Genomic DNA, 13,435 nt, shown 5'->3' with positions numbered 1-13,435 from the left:
TCCGTCCGTGCGTCCGTCCGTCGGTGCGTGCGTGCGTGCATAAGTTAAGGACCGAATTCTAATTTTGTGTGTGGGTGCAACCCACGTCATAAGGAAGAACATAAGGAAGAACGCTATTGAAAATTGGGTCGCCACGTCAAAATCCAAGATGGCCGCCTTGCGTCTTCCACTTTGTCAACTCATCACTTCACCGACGGGGGACGTAGGTGTAACACTTGTTTCAACTCTAATTCGATATATCATTTCATTTTTCACAGTCGCTAACATAGTTTTAGACTCGGTGGAAAAAAAACGGGAAGAAAATCCGATGTAAGTTTCCGTTTATAGAACGAAATGAATTCTCAAAGGCTTGTAATATAATTTTCAAAGGCCGATAACATAAGCCTTTATCTTGACTGTAATTCACGATCTGATTTCATTTTTATCGATGGTTTTAGTCTCAGCTTCAGCAATAATCGAGAAAATTCACGCACATAATTGCTGAGATATATTAATTACAACAATTACAACATTTTGATTACAACAACCCACTCACCAGACAATGTCTGTTTCGTTCGGAGCGATTATACACCACCCAAGGAAGATTTTTTTTTTTCTCGAGGAAATATAATCGTGAAATCTAAAATAATTTTTTTTGGGGGTTTTCACACGAGTTTTTAAGGCTGAATCAATCGTGTTCACATCTAGGATTAATAGAGAAACTCCATTTCACGTTTTTTCATCGCGTTTTTTGTCAGGTTCTTGGTGCGAGTTGCTCTCAATGTCAGAATATGCTCCATATGCTCCATATGCATCGTGTGCATCCGAGCTGTCTTTAGCTCAAGGTTACATAATGTGGGGCATGTGGGTGGTCATTCCTGCTTCTATATGTCAGCGCTGTCAATGAGTTGCACGAGGGTTATTTGTAACTGCCATTTTAAAAATGAGGGAACATTAACGAGACACCAATGAACAATTCCTGAAATCCTCTCCCACTTCCCCGTGTGTGACCCACCCCCCCCCCCCCTGTGGATTTGTGACCCACCCCACCCTCGTGTGTGACCCACCCCCCCCCCCGTGTGTGACCCCCCCTCCCCGTGTGTGTTACCCCCCCCCCCCCCCCCCCGCTGTGGGTGATCCACTCCCCCCCGTGGGTGACCCACTCCCGTGCGTGCGTGCGTGCGTGAGAGAGAGAGAGAGAGAGAGAGAGAGAGAGAGAGAGAGAGAGAGAGAGAGAGAGAGAGAGACAGAGACAGAGACAGAGACAGAGACAGAGACAGAGAGACACACACAGAATTGTGAGGAACAGAAATGAAAAAAACGAGATGTGTGTTGTGTTGGGTGGGGAGGGAGTGGATTTGAGCTCTTAAAGTCACATTTTACATGAGATGTAATGACACATTTCAAACTGTATTTCCCATGTGCACGCACATGCATTCACATGTTATCAGAAGTAAATACATTGTGCAGATTACGTCATTTGTGCATCTGATAAATTGCCAGTAACCATTTTGTAAAATTGAATGTGCAGCAACTAAATGAATATAATATATATATTGTTACGGACACGACTTTGATGTTATGGTGGGCCGAGCGGAATGGCCGCCGTGTCCGCACAAGTTACCCGATTACACTCGAACGTTGCCGAGTCGCGCTACGCTAAATCAATTGAGGAAAAGGACACAACGGCTGGGATTAAAATGACACGACACCAGGGATACGGTTCTCAAGACCTCCGGAGGAGGTTATATTAGTGCGGAAGGTTCAGATTACAGGGATGAGAGGTACAGCATAGAAAGATAGGCACTTAGACACGGTCTTATACTAGCCCCGACAGACGACAGATAAACAGGACAAAACTGACTCACACGGGGATTGATGGCAAGGAAAGCGGGTATTCGATGGCTCAAGGTGCACCTTGGCTCAGGGACAGAATCGACCCGGTCCGGTCCAGAGATGCGGGAGGTCTCACAGCGCTCGAGGTGGCGTCTGGTTCTCTCTTTCGTGGCTGAGGCGCATCTGACTTCACGTCTGGTAAGTGGCTGCGTATATCCGGCGGGGAGTGACACGCCGTCGGCTCGTTAGCTCCGCCCCAGATGGAATCGGCCCGTTGCTTCTCATTGGGTGCGGGGGTTACCGGCTCCGCCCTTGACGAGGGGCCGACAGGCAGCCCCTTCGTGGTAACCCCGTCGGCGCACATGGGTAATGACGGCTAACCGAGCCGGAGTGAGGACGCACACTCTCCGCGCCGCGCCGCCCCCCTCTGTTGTTGTAGTTATTGTGGTAGTTGTTGTAGTTGTTGTTGTTGTTGTTTCATGGGGAAGATGGGAGGAGGTATGGGGAGGTCCTAAACTCACTACTGGTGCCATACGATCACATTCTGGTGCAACGAAGAGTCAGAATTAATGGAAACGAGTCCTTAACTGACATAGACTAAGAATAACTAGCAAGATGTCCGAAAGTTGTCTACGTGAGATGCGGTGGACCTGGGCACGACATTTAATGGGGGAAAAAGGGGAAGGTCGGTTCTACAGAGTGTTATTTACAGGCAATGGGACTAGGGACTAGGGAATGGGGGATTGGGGATAGTTGGGGAGTATTGGGGAAATAGGGGAATATTTACAAGCGGATATGGAGGCCAAATGCCATATCCGCAACAATATGAATGATCGTTTTAAGGCCATTTTCCCCCGCTAGAGCAGGGGTTAGCCTTGCGGGCCTCATGACAATCATGGTTCCCTGTTTGAGGCGATGTTTTTATGGCCAGATGCCCTTCCTGACGCCAACCCTTGGTCACGCTCTTACGATGCGCAGGGATACGGTGTACCTATTCTAAACCGGGGTACACACCGGGATCATTCATCCCAGCAAGCTGGTACTCAAATTTGCCGACCTCCGAAGGATGACAGGCTGAGTCAACCCCCCTGGTGTTAATTCAGCGATCGACCGGGATTCGAACCCAGGATCCTAGGGTCCCAAGCCGGCACCCTAACCGCTAAGCCAACACCAGGGATCAACTAAATGCAGCAGCAATGCTGCAGCTGCAGCAGCATTGCTGCAACTGCAGCAGCAGCAACAACTAAGCAGCAACTAAATGAAGATGTCGAAATGTTACACACGTCCATGCCCGTGGGATTCCCACGGGGGACCCCACCATTGGGAGTAGAACAGGTCATGGTTTTGGATGGGGGGTGGCCCAAGATGGTAGTGAACAGCTGTCTTGAAGCCGTATTGGGGGTGGGGGGGGGGGGGGATGATATTGAAAAAATGAAGACAGAGTGAGTATAATATTACGTGATGTTTGTTTCTGGACATCAAAAGTTATACTGACATGGTGATAACGTCTTTCATTTTCCAGGCTGTGTCCAATATCCACAACATGAACTCGGTGTTGGATTCTCCCCACGAGAGGCTTCACCACTACATCGAGCTAGCTTGGGCCTGCTCAACCGTACTCGGCACTCTTCTCTTCCTTATTGAGGTATGTGCCTTTCCTATGAAGGATCTTCGACCTCCTTCACCTTTTGTTTGAACAGGAGTGAGACTCGTGGAAGAGAAAAGTGTAATTGACAGTGGGACAAATATCAAGGGAATTAATGAGAGGGAACAGGAAAATAGGAGAGGGAGGGGATGAAACACTGAATTTATTACATACGATTATTGGGTTCGAAAAGGTTAATGGGGTTAAGGTTTAACTTTAGCATAAACGACAAAAAATAATTTTGTTCCGATTAATCTGAAGGCCGTATAGGGAGTCCCCAACTTACGAATGCCTGGACTTGTGAAAGAAACCACCATAAGGTATTATTTTTTTAATGTCTGAGATATGAACGTTCACTCGTACTTACGGAACCGATCATGGGCGATGCTACTTGGGACTCGTTGGTTGGGCGGAGCGTGACTCCATCTTCCGTGAGATGTAAAGAGTCTGAGCATCACGTGGTCTACTACACAGATTCTTAAACACCAGTCTGTGGAGTAATTCAGGAAAAGTTGGCCTCTCGGCATATTAATAAAATTTTTGTTTTCGTGTTTATGTCAAAAGCCTCGAAATACCAGCTTGCATGCTTCTTGTAGGAATTAATCCTGCGACTTCGATGAAATGCTAATTTGACTGCAGACTACAGTTTGTAATTTATATTGGCCTGCCTGATTGGAGGGAGGCCACACTGATAAAATTTGGTGTGGAAGTTTGTGACAGCCGGTATTGTGTGCACAGGTCCCATAAAACCATGAGAGACAGTTAATAGATTTTTGGCTACCCCTTGGGGTATTATTATCCTCAACAATAACCATATATATATATATATATATATATACCAATAACAAACAATAACCAACAATAACCACGTCCTATTGTTTTCCCTTTGTCCACAATGTTGTGTCTATTGACCGTTGCACTCTGTTATTCGTCTCTTACGAGTTTTGATACCTGTATGAAAAAGAGATGCTGGTTGAGGAAAATGTGATGCCAATCAGTCATCTCCCAAACACGTCACTTGGCAAAAATAAGTCGTCATGAGAACGCGTGACCTTGGTAGTATCCAGATGTTTATGACAACAAAGCTTTTGCCATTTCCCAGGAATCAATGTTATCATCATTAAACATAATGGAAGCAGAAACCACAAATTGTTCAAATTACTGTGGAACTGAGAGAATGAATAGCTTGGTCATCCTGGAGTTGCCTACTTCTCTACTTGGTTCATGCACAATCAAATCTGAACTTTCTCATACTGTACTGGAAGAGCACTGGAAAATATATATGGAGTGTACTTGGTGTTGAGGGAATATTACTGTTATTGTACCTGCATTGATTCAGGGATGTAAAGTAAGACTATAGTAACTTACACAAGAGATGGTATTTGGCTGTAACAAAGATAAATAATTATCTCCCTTCTCCACTTTACGTGGTTCATTTTCTCCACTTCACACCCCCATCGCACCCTTTTTGTCCCCCGTCGCACCGCGGAGCGAAAGGGGACAATGATTTTCCCCTCCGTCCGTGTGTGCGTGCGGGCATGCGTGTGAACGTGCGTCCGTGTGTGCGTGCGTAAGCGAAGGACCGAATTCTAATTTGGTGTGTGGGTGCAACCCACGTCAAAATCCAAGATGGCCGCCACCATGTATGTCTGACGCCATGAATGTCTGAACCTTGTGAGCGGAATATTTTGAAAAATAAGCGAGGTACCAACTTCTAATTTGGTGTGTGGGTGTATCTCGGCATAAGGAAGAACGCTATTGAAAATTGGGTCGCCACGTCAAAATCCAAGATGGCCGCCGCCATGTATGTCTGAAACTTGAGCGGAATATCTTGAAAAATAAGCAAAGTACCAACTTCTAATCTGGTGTGTGCGTGTATCCAGGCATAAGGAAGAACACTATTGAAAATTGGGTCGCTACGTCAAAATCCAAGATGGCCGCCACCATATATATGTCTGAACCTTGTGAGTGAAATATCTTGAAAACTAAACGAACTACTAACTTCTAATCTGGTGTGTGGGTGTATCTACGCATAAGGGAGAACGCTATTGCAAATTGGGTCGCCACGTCAAAATCCAAGATGACCGCCTTGCGTCTTTCACTTTGTCAACTCGCATCACTTCACCGATGGGGGACCTCGGCGTAACGCTTGTTTATACATTTAATTTGACAAGTTACAGAACAAATTCAATGGAATACTGTTCCCCCCTCTGGGCTGGTGCTCCTGCCTCACACCTTGCTTGGCTTCACGCTGTTGAGGCCAAAGCTTTCAGAATCATTGGAATCTCCTGCGATGTAGTCAACTCCGAGGGCCTTTCACTCACTCACCGCAGGCAGGTTGGTGGTCTTTCTGTTTTCTACCGACTCCTCTCCGGCCTTGCTCCCCCAGCTCTCTCTGTGCTCTGTCCCCCCAATATTCCTTCAGGTCGCACAAGATCTGCCTGCAACCCTCTTATGGTTAAACTGCCAAAGTCTAGGCTCTCTGCTCACCTTCACTCTTTCATTCCCCTTTTCTCCCACCTCTGGAACAAACTCCCCCACTCCCTTCAATCCCACTCCTCCCTCCAGGTCTTTAAAACAGCTGTTCACCACCATCTCTTATCTTCCCCCATCGAAAACCTTGATCTTTTCTACCCCCGGTAATTCACCCCAGAGTCCTTGCAGTTTTCATATGTTTTATTCCTCTCCCACCTCCCCCCCAAGTCCTCCCGATGTCCCTGCTCTCAAATGTTGTGTTTGTGTCCTTCCCCCTCTCTCCCCATCTTGTCTGCCGCTCCCCTTGTTTTTTGTGTTTTGTGTGTCGGTTTGTCTTTTTGTGTGATTAATGTTAGCTCTTTCACGAGCCTCGATCTTGTATACAAAAAAAAGAAAAAAGAAAAAAAAAAGTTGGAGTTTCAGGGTGCTTCGTTAATTTTTCAGAGTTATTCCCTTTTTGTACTTGACCGGCATGTTTTCGAAATACATTGTTCAATCAGCTTTTCCAAATAATTGAAAACATTCTTCAGTTGCTGCTGAGTGATTTCATGAATTACATATACATTCTGAGCCCAGGGTCCATCCAAACAATATCCATTTGATAAGTAAACAACATTTTAATATACCGTAGTGCCATAAAAGGTAGTCCAACTGGGACATGCCAGGCGAACGAGGTGGCCAAGCAGTTGGTCCATGTCTACCGATCCACTCGCCTCTGAAGACTTAATTCAAGAGTTGTCGCACATTTGAAGCATAGAGACATGGAGCATCATCCTGTTGGAAGAAGGTGCTATCTGAAAGATTGAAATTGTTGTAGTTTGGAGACAAAGAAATTCTGCAAAATTGCAAAACACCATTCACCATTGTCTCTTGAAAAAAAAGAAAGGCCCTGTTGATTGCCGGAAGTTTAGTTCACCAGATGCACTTCACAACGACTTTCGTGGACTCCTTTCAAATGCTTATTTGGATGGCAGCTGTACGTCCTCCTCATTGATTTGAGGCCTTCCGGGTCGTGCTTTGTCATCCATTCATCGAGTTTCTTTGAACCTTTTTGTATCCAATTGTTCGGCGAGTTCTTATATGGTACATCTTTCCTGTTATGAGCAGTGAATATTAATCTCGGCTATCATGGACTTCTGTTCTATGAGCCATAACAAACGGTTAACCTATTCTTCTACTGTTGCCATGACATGTCATGCATGAATACTGTGTAATCGTAATGGAAGAGTTTTTCACTTTTATCTGAATTGCTACCGTGAGATGTCTTGGAGATGCTCGGTCTGAATTGATGAACAACATTAATGCTGTTCTCCTTCCTCTGCACAGGTGATATTGTTGTGCTGGGTGAAGTTCATCCCAGTAGGGGCAAAGTATTCCCAGGTGGGGAGGACCATCCCAGCACATGTCATCTCCCCTGAATCATCCCCAGTAAACTGCTCATTGGTGAGAGTGAGCGAGCGAGTGAGTTTGTGCACCTTCCTTTGTGGTATGAGCTCTGTTTTTTACAAGCATGCTGTTGAAATCTTGTGTGCCCCTTCATGTTTTACTGCATTTGTTTGCCCCTCTTGAAACACTTGGTTTCACTGGCCTGTGAAGAGTCCCTTTCTTGTGATTAACAACTGATGCACGTCTTCTGGCAAAGCTTGTACATGCATTGCATACAGGATAAAGACATGGAGATGTCAGTATGTACATTAACTTGAATAACATGCAATCGATACAGTCTTTGGGATTTGAACCTGGGATCATGAGCCGTGAGTTAGGATGGGAACATCAAGCAGGACAGCCCAAAGTAAATTGATGGTCTTTCATAATACCTAAAGGAGACAGACCTACTAGAGATGAGTATGCAGAAGAATGTGGGAAGGGGATGATTAGTGAAGGTGGAAATGCGCATGGGTGAGGATGGAGGATGAAATGGGTTTGTAATGGGCTTTTGCCCAGAAACACTACGAAAAGCAAGATTGGATAAACATATGGAGACTTCCACAGGTTAAAGAGGGAGACATGTATGTAGAGGCAATCAGAACCTTGATTTGGAAGATTAACGAGCATTTGGGTTACGACAATCTGATGGGGGAATAGGCTTGAGCGGATGAGTCATGGTAGAGGACTGAAAAAGCTGTGTGTGTGTGTGTGTGTGTGTGTGTGTGTGTGTGTGTGTGTGTGTGTGTGTGTGTGTGTGTGTGTGTGTGTGTGTGTGTGTGTGTGTGTGTGTGTGTGTGTGTGTGTGTGTGTGTGTGTGTGTGTGTGTGTGTGTGTGTGTGTGTGTGTGTGTGTGTGTGTCTGTCAGTGTGTCAGTGTCATAGATAGAGAGACACGCACAAAAAGTTACCTTTAGTCGAGTTTGCCTTCCATCTCGAGAATATAGACAATGTGAGGGCAACTCCTTCACCACAAGCTTGTGTACCAGGGCCAAGAGGACAGACAGATGTATGTGAGATCGGCTATGGCAATTTAGTTTGGCCCATTTGTCGTTCTCACCTGATCACAACATGGCTGTTTATGCTGGGTAATATATTTAAATCCCATACACTGTGTTGATGTGTCTATTTTTTGTAATTAGTGTAAAAGTACACTGATGTCCATCAATGTCATTATCCAACATGTGGACATGTATGAACGTATTCACAGCTGGTGGCGGAACTCAAAACATGGAAACGTCTAAAGATCGTGTTTGAAACTTTCTACTTAACTACAGTTTGAAGTACACGATGTGCCATATATTTGAACAAATGGCAGTTTATTCATTCACAAATTTTAACTGTTTAATGTGAACATGGTCATGTGGCCAGCGATTGATGGCGGGCTGTTACACATCATTTGCGAAAATATAGGCAGAATCAGGCTTTGACTTGAACCAGCTGTGAACAAAATGTAAGTTACCTCTTTTGACCATCAAAGGGACAGCTTTTAAAGAATGAGGCAAACAACAATTGTTTTGGTTTTGCTGCAATATCCAAATGTGCTGTTTACCTCATTCTGCTGTGTTCATTCACTTCTTTATATACAGTAATACCTCGCTTAGTGCTAAGGGTGCATTCCTGGAAAAGAGGGTGCTATTGAAAATGTGTTAAAAAGGGATCAGTTTGTATGGAGATGCGTTCCTGACAGCATTATTTTTTACACGAATGGTATATGGGGGCTTCGATCGGGTATCGCTAATAGCGATAATAATAATAATAATACAAATGGTAAAGACAAAATTTTATGAACAAAAATAATAATTATGATAACTGGCAGAGTACCCAACCTATGGGCGATCTTGTTTCAAGTGTGTAACATGTTCTTACGACACATCCCTTTTTTTGGGCAGTGTTTAGGCAATAGATTTCTGCCTCGAATGCTCCAAAAAATAAAAAGAACCCAGGTTGCATATATGAAGCGCAAACACGAGTACTGCTTTTGTGCATAAATAACACATTGTGGTTATATAGCTCAGATAATTCCAATTGCACCCCCACCCCCCCCCTCCCCCCTCACCAAAGGAAGAAAATGCAAGAGGGGCAAGAAATGTTGTTGTTTTTTCAAAACTTGATAGAATCAAACAAAACTTGCACATGCACAACTTTAGGTTTCCATCATTAATCCCTGAAAGTTTCAGCATCCTTGGTGAAATCCTTTCGGAAGAGTAGATGATACATACATACGTACATACAGTCACGTGGAAAAGTAAGTACACCCCATGTAAAGTTTTGACTTTTTCAACATATTTCAACATACAGCTATTTGATCTTCATTTCAACAATATTGATAGATAAAGGTGATATAATATAACAAATATCATGAAACATTTACATTTTGTAGTCCATTGTATAATTTCAATTCCATTGTATAACACATGAATGCACATTTCGCATGTGGAAAAAGTAAGTAAACCCTTGGCTCTAAAAGGTGGTATTGCCCCCTTTGGCAGAAACAACCTCAAGTAGGCGTTTCTTGTAACTGTCTACCAGTCTCTGACATCGACTGGGAGAAATTTTTGCCCACTCCTCCATGCAGAATTCTTTCAGCTGTGCGATGTTTGAGGGGTTTCTTGCATGCACAGCTCGTTTCAAATCCCCCCACAACATCTCGATGGCTTTGACTTGCCCATTCCAGAACCCTCCATTTCTTTCTTTTCAGCCATTCCTTGGTGGATTTACTGGTATGTTTAGGGTCATTGTCATGTTGCAAGGTACACCTTCGGTTGAGCTTCAACTTCCGACAGATGGCCTCACATTATCCTCAAGCACCCTCTGGTACAATGAAGAATTCATAGTGGATTCTATGATGGTGAGCTGCCCAGGCCCTGATGCAGCAAAGCTGCCCCAAACCATAATATTTCCACCACCATGCTTTACAGTTAGTATCAGGTTCTTGTGGTCAAATGCTGTCTTTGGTTTTCGCCAAACATGTCTTCTGGTACTGTGGCCAAATAGCTCTAACTTTGACTCATCTGTCCAGAGCACATTGTTCCAGAAGTGCTGATCTTTGCCTCGGTGTTCATTGGCAAACTTTAGTCTTGCCCTGATGTTCTTTCTGGACAGCAAAGGTTTCCTCCTGGCACACCTCCCATGTAGATCAAATTTGTGCAGCCTCTTTCTAATGGTAGACCTGTGCACTTTGACATCAACAGTGGCAAGAGATGCCTGTCGGTCCTGTGATGACATTCTGGGGTTCTTAGAGACTTCTTTCAGCATCTTGCGGTCTGCTCTCGGGCTGAACTTGCTGAGGCGGCCTGGCCTGAACAAGTTGGCAGTTGTTTGGAATCTTCTCCACTTGTAGATGATCTTCCGGACAGTCGAATGATTCATTTCGAATTGTTTGGAGATCTTTTTAAATCCCTTCCCAGACTTGTGGGCATCTATAACCTTCTTTCTGAAGGCATCAGAGAGCTCTTTTGATCTAGGCATGGTGACGCCGCACACTTCAACAACAAAGAGCAAACCAAACTAAATGTCTGAGGTTTAAATAAGACAGGTTCCTCCAAGATCCTCTCTAACAATGTTCTAATCATTTGCACCAGAGCTGGTGCACCTGATTCTAATTTTAGGTATTTGAAGTAGTGATAAATGTAGGGTTGTACTTACCTTTTCCACATGCGAAATTTGCATTTATGTTTATTTAAATTATACAATGGACTACAAAATGTAAATGTGTCATGATATTTGTTATATTATATCACCTTTATCTGTCAATATTGTTGAAATGAAGATCAAATAGCTGTATGTTGAAATATGTTGAAAAAGTCAAACCTTTACATGGGGTGTACTTACTTTTTCACGTGACTGTACATGCATACATACATACATACATGCATACATATGATTACATACGCCATTGCTACATCGTAGTAAGATGATTATATCAGTACGATATACTGTATTTACAAAGACATAGATATGTACGTGTGAAGAATCAGCTCTTCGTTTGCAAAAGAAGTCCACAATAGCCTGGAATGGCGCAGCTTTATTAAAGAACCAACTTATACGGATCCGGAGGAGGCCGACGTCTACAGCAATCTACAGCAAGAACATGCCAAGTCAAGCCTTCCTGAAAACACATTGATTCCCAGTCCATTTATATAGGGACACGTTTTATCAGGAAATCTCCGAGGGAACAAACAACACTGGGAGAGGTTCCTCCCACCGTTATCATTCGGGGGAGTCAGCCCTTTATCATTTGGACCAATTGTTTCTCTGGGCTCCGAGAAAACAGAACTGTAACTCACAAAGAGGAGAGTGTATGCTTAGCCAAACAAACCCATATATTTTATGGGTTTGTGTACATGAGTAATCCAAAGCATGTTTATACAGAGTCATGTGTTGCTGAGATTAAAACAAAATATATATGGTTAACGATCATGTCATTCTACATTACGCAAAAACAAGCGCATGTGGGCGTGGTTTTACGACCAGCCTCGAAAAAAGCACACGTATACAATTTGTTTAGCATGACCTCATTTTAAGCCTTTCCTCATCCAAAACTAAAACGAAGCAAAAACCCTTTATTTACTTTATGAAATAGCATTTTTAGACATCATATAAATCATAACACATTAGCACCCAACGTCTATAACTGAACTTTAGGCAATAACAAATCTACTACTTGACATTCCTTCCTCTTGTCTCGTCGAGACAAAGTATCTTAAGAGACAACGTGCCACATCGGGCTTTATTGAAAAATAATTGCGTAATGCGGGTATTAAAAAAATAATTGTGTAATGCGGGTATCTCCCAAGGGCATATCGTGCGCCCAAAGCGCCTCGCCCGTGCATTTGGCGAACGTGTCGTGTGGTGCGTGCTCGGAGCCTGAGGGCTCAGAACATGAAAGTCCATTAACGTTTCGGATCCACAACGAAGAGGTCTGGTCCAGATGAGGTTCTGCTCCGCCAGAGGGTGCATCACTTCCCCTGCGGAACTGGCTCCCCCCACCCTTTGCAGACCCAGTCCTTGCAGATCTTCGAAGTTAATCAACGATCATGCCCATGAGGTCCCTCACGTGCTGCTGTTCTGGGGAATACAAAATATTGTCAGTATCTCGTGTCTCAATTTCCTGGTCAGGGTACAGAGCGTAAAAATCCGAATCCGAATCCGAATCACTTGAAGCAAAGAGATCCGAAACATGTGGGTCAAAGAGATCCGAAACATTTGGATCAAAGAGATCCGAAACATTTGAAGAAAAGAGAGGGACTTCCTTTATGTCAAAGTCTCCCATGGGCGCCTGGTCAGCTTGCGGGTCTAGGACATCCGCGTCGGGTCCCTCAACCGCCAGACCCAGCGTCGCAATCAGATCCATAGTTGGGTTTAAAGGGGGCGTGCAGCTGTCAGCTTGTAATACATAAGCAGCGTTAGCCAGTACACGCAAGGGGTTTATAGCACAAGTATCACAGTCATCACATACACCGTTACAGGCAGCAGCCAGTTCCCACATGGGATCCACACAAGTATCACAGTTGCCACAAAATTCAATGCAATTTTCTGGAGCGCCGGTCGCAACTGCCTTGTTGAAGGACCCGTTCAGGTCGACGGCCTCTGTGGTCAGAGCCATAGTTGTTGTCGGCGGCTTTTTCACTTTCCATCCTGTAAAATACTTTCTCATACAGAGGAGGACTAGAGATTTCATTAGTGCCCCCCAAATTACTACCCCGATTATCACAGCCAGTGCGGTCAATAACCACTTCACTATGGTGCCCGTCCATCCCTGGAACCAGTCAGTGAGCCAGCTAAATTTATAAGAGTTCTCGCGCGCGATCCGATCGATTGTCAGGGCGTGGCTAGTTTCCCTTAGTCTCACTATTGCGGCTGACACTCCTTCAGATGGATCGGGTATGTAAGTGCAACATTTTCCCTCTATAATTCCGCATACCCCTCCTTTCTCTGCCAAGAGCATGTCCAAAGCCACCCGATTCTGCATCACCATTGTACGCATGTGAATCACCGTGTCCAATAGTATGTCATGAGCCGTAGCGGTGTCGTTTGCCACCTTTTCTAGGGCCAAAGCCAATTTATCTATCCG

General features: G+C 44.4%; 2 protein-coding genes across 5 annotated transcripts in view; both read left to right on the top strand.

Annotated features, from left to right (window-relative positions):
- Positions 1–13,435, top strand: part of LOC137417057 (uncharacterized) — a 293,573-nt gene that overhangs the window by 25,283 nt on the left and 254,855 nt on the right. The gene's annotated exons all lie outside the window — the stretch shown is intronic.
- Positions 1–13,435, top strand: part of LOC137417062 (calcium release-activated calcium channel protein 1-like) — a 40,397-nt gene that overhangs the window by 11,493 nt on the left and 15,469 nt on the right. The window contains exons 3-5 of one of the 4 annotated variants that reach the window (XM_068102819.2): positions 3,338–3,460; positions 7,262–7,396; positions 9,424–9,646. In XM_068102819.2, the coding sequence (XP_067958920.2) occupies positions 3,338–3,460; positions 7,262–7,396; positions 9,424–9,570 (405 nt within the window). In that variant the 3' untranslated portion in view covers positions 9,571–9,646. Of the gene's footprint in view, positions 1–3,337; positions 3,461–7,261; positions 7,422–9,423; positions 9,647–13,435 lie in introns of those variants that run through there. The other 3 variants (XM_068102814.2, XM_068102817.2, XM_068102818.2) reach the window with 3 other exon arrangements.

The sequence above is a fragment of the Myxine glutinosa genome, chromosome 3 (genome assembly GCF_964187855.1).
Source record: "Myxine glutinosa chromosome 3, kmMyxGlut1.1, whole genome shotgun sequence".
In the NCBI taxonomy this organism is placed as follows: Eukaryota; Metazoa; Chordata; class Myxini; order Myxiniformes; family Myxinidae; genus Myxine; species Myxine glutinosa.
This window is presented reverse-complemented; position numbering and strand designations above follow the sequence as displayed.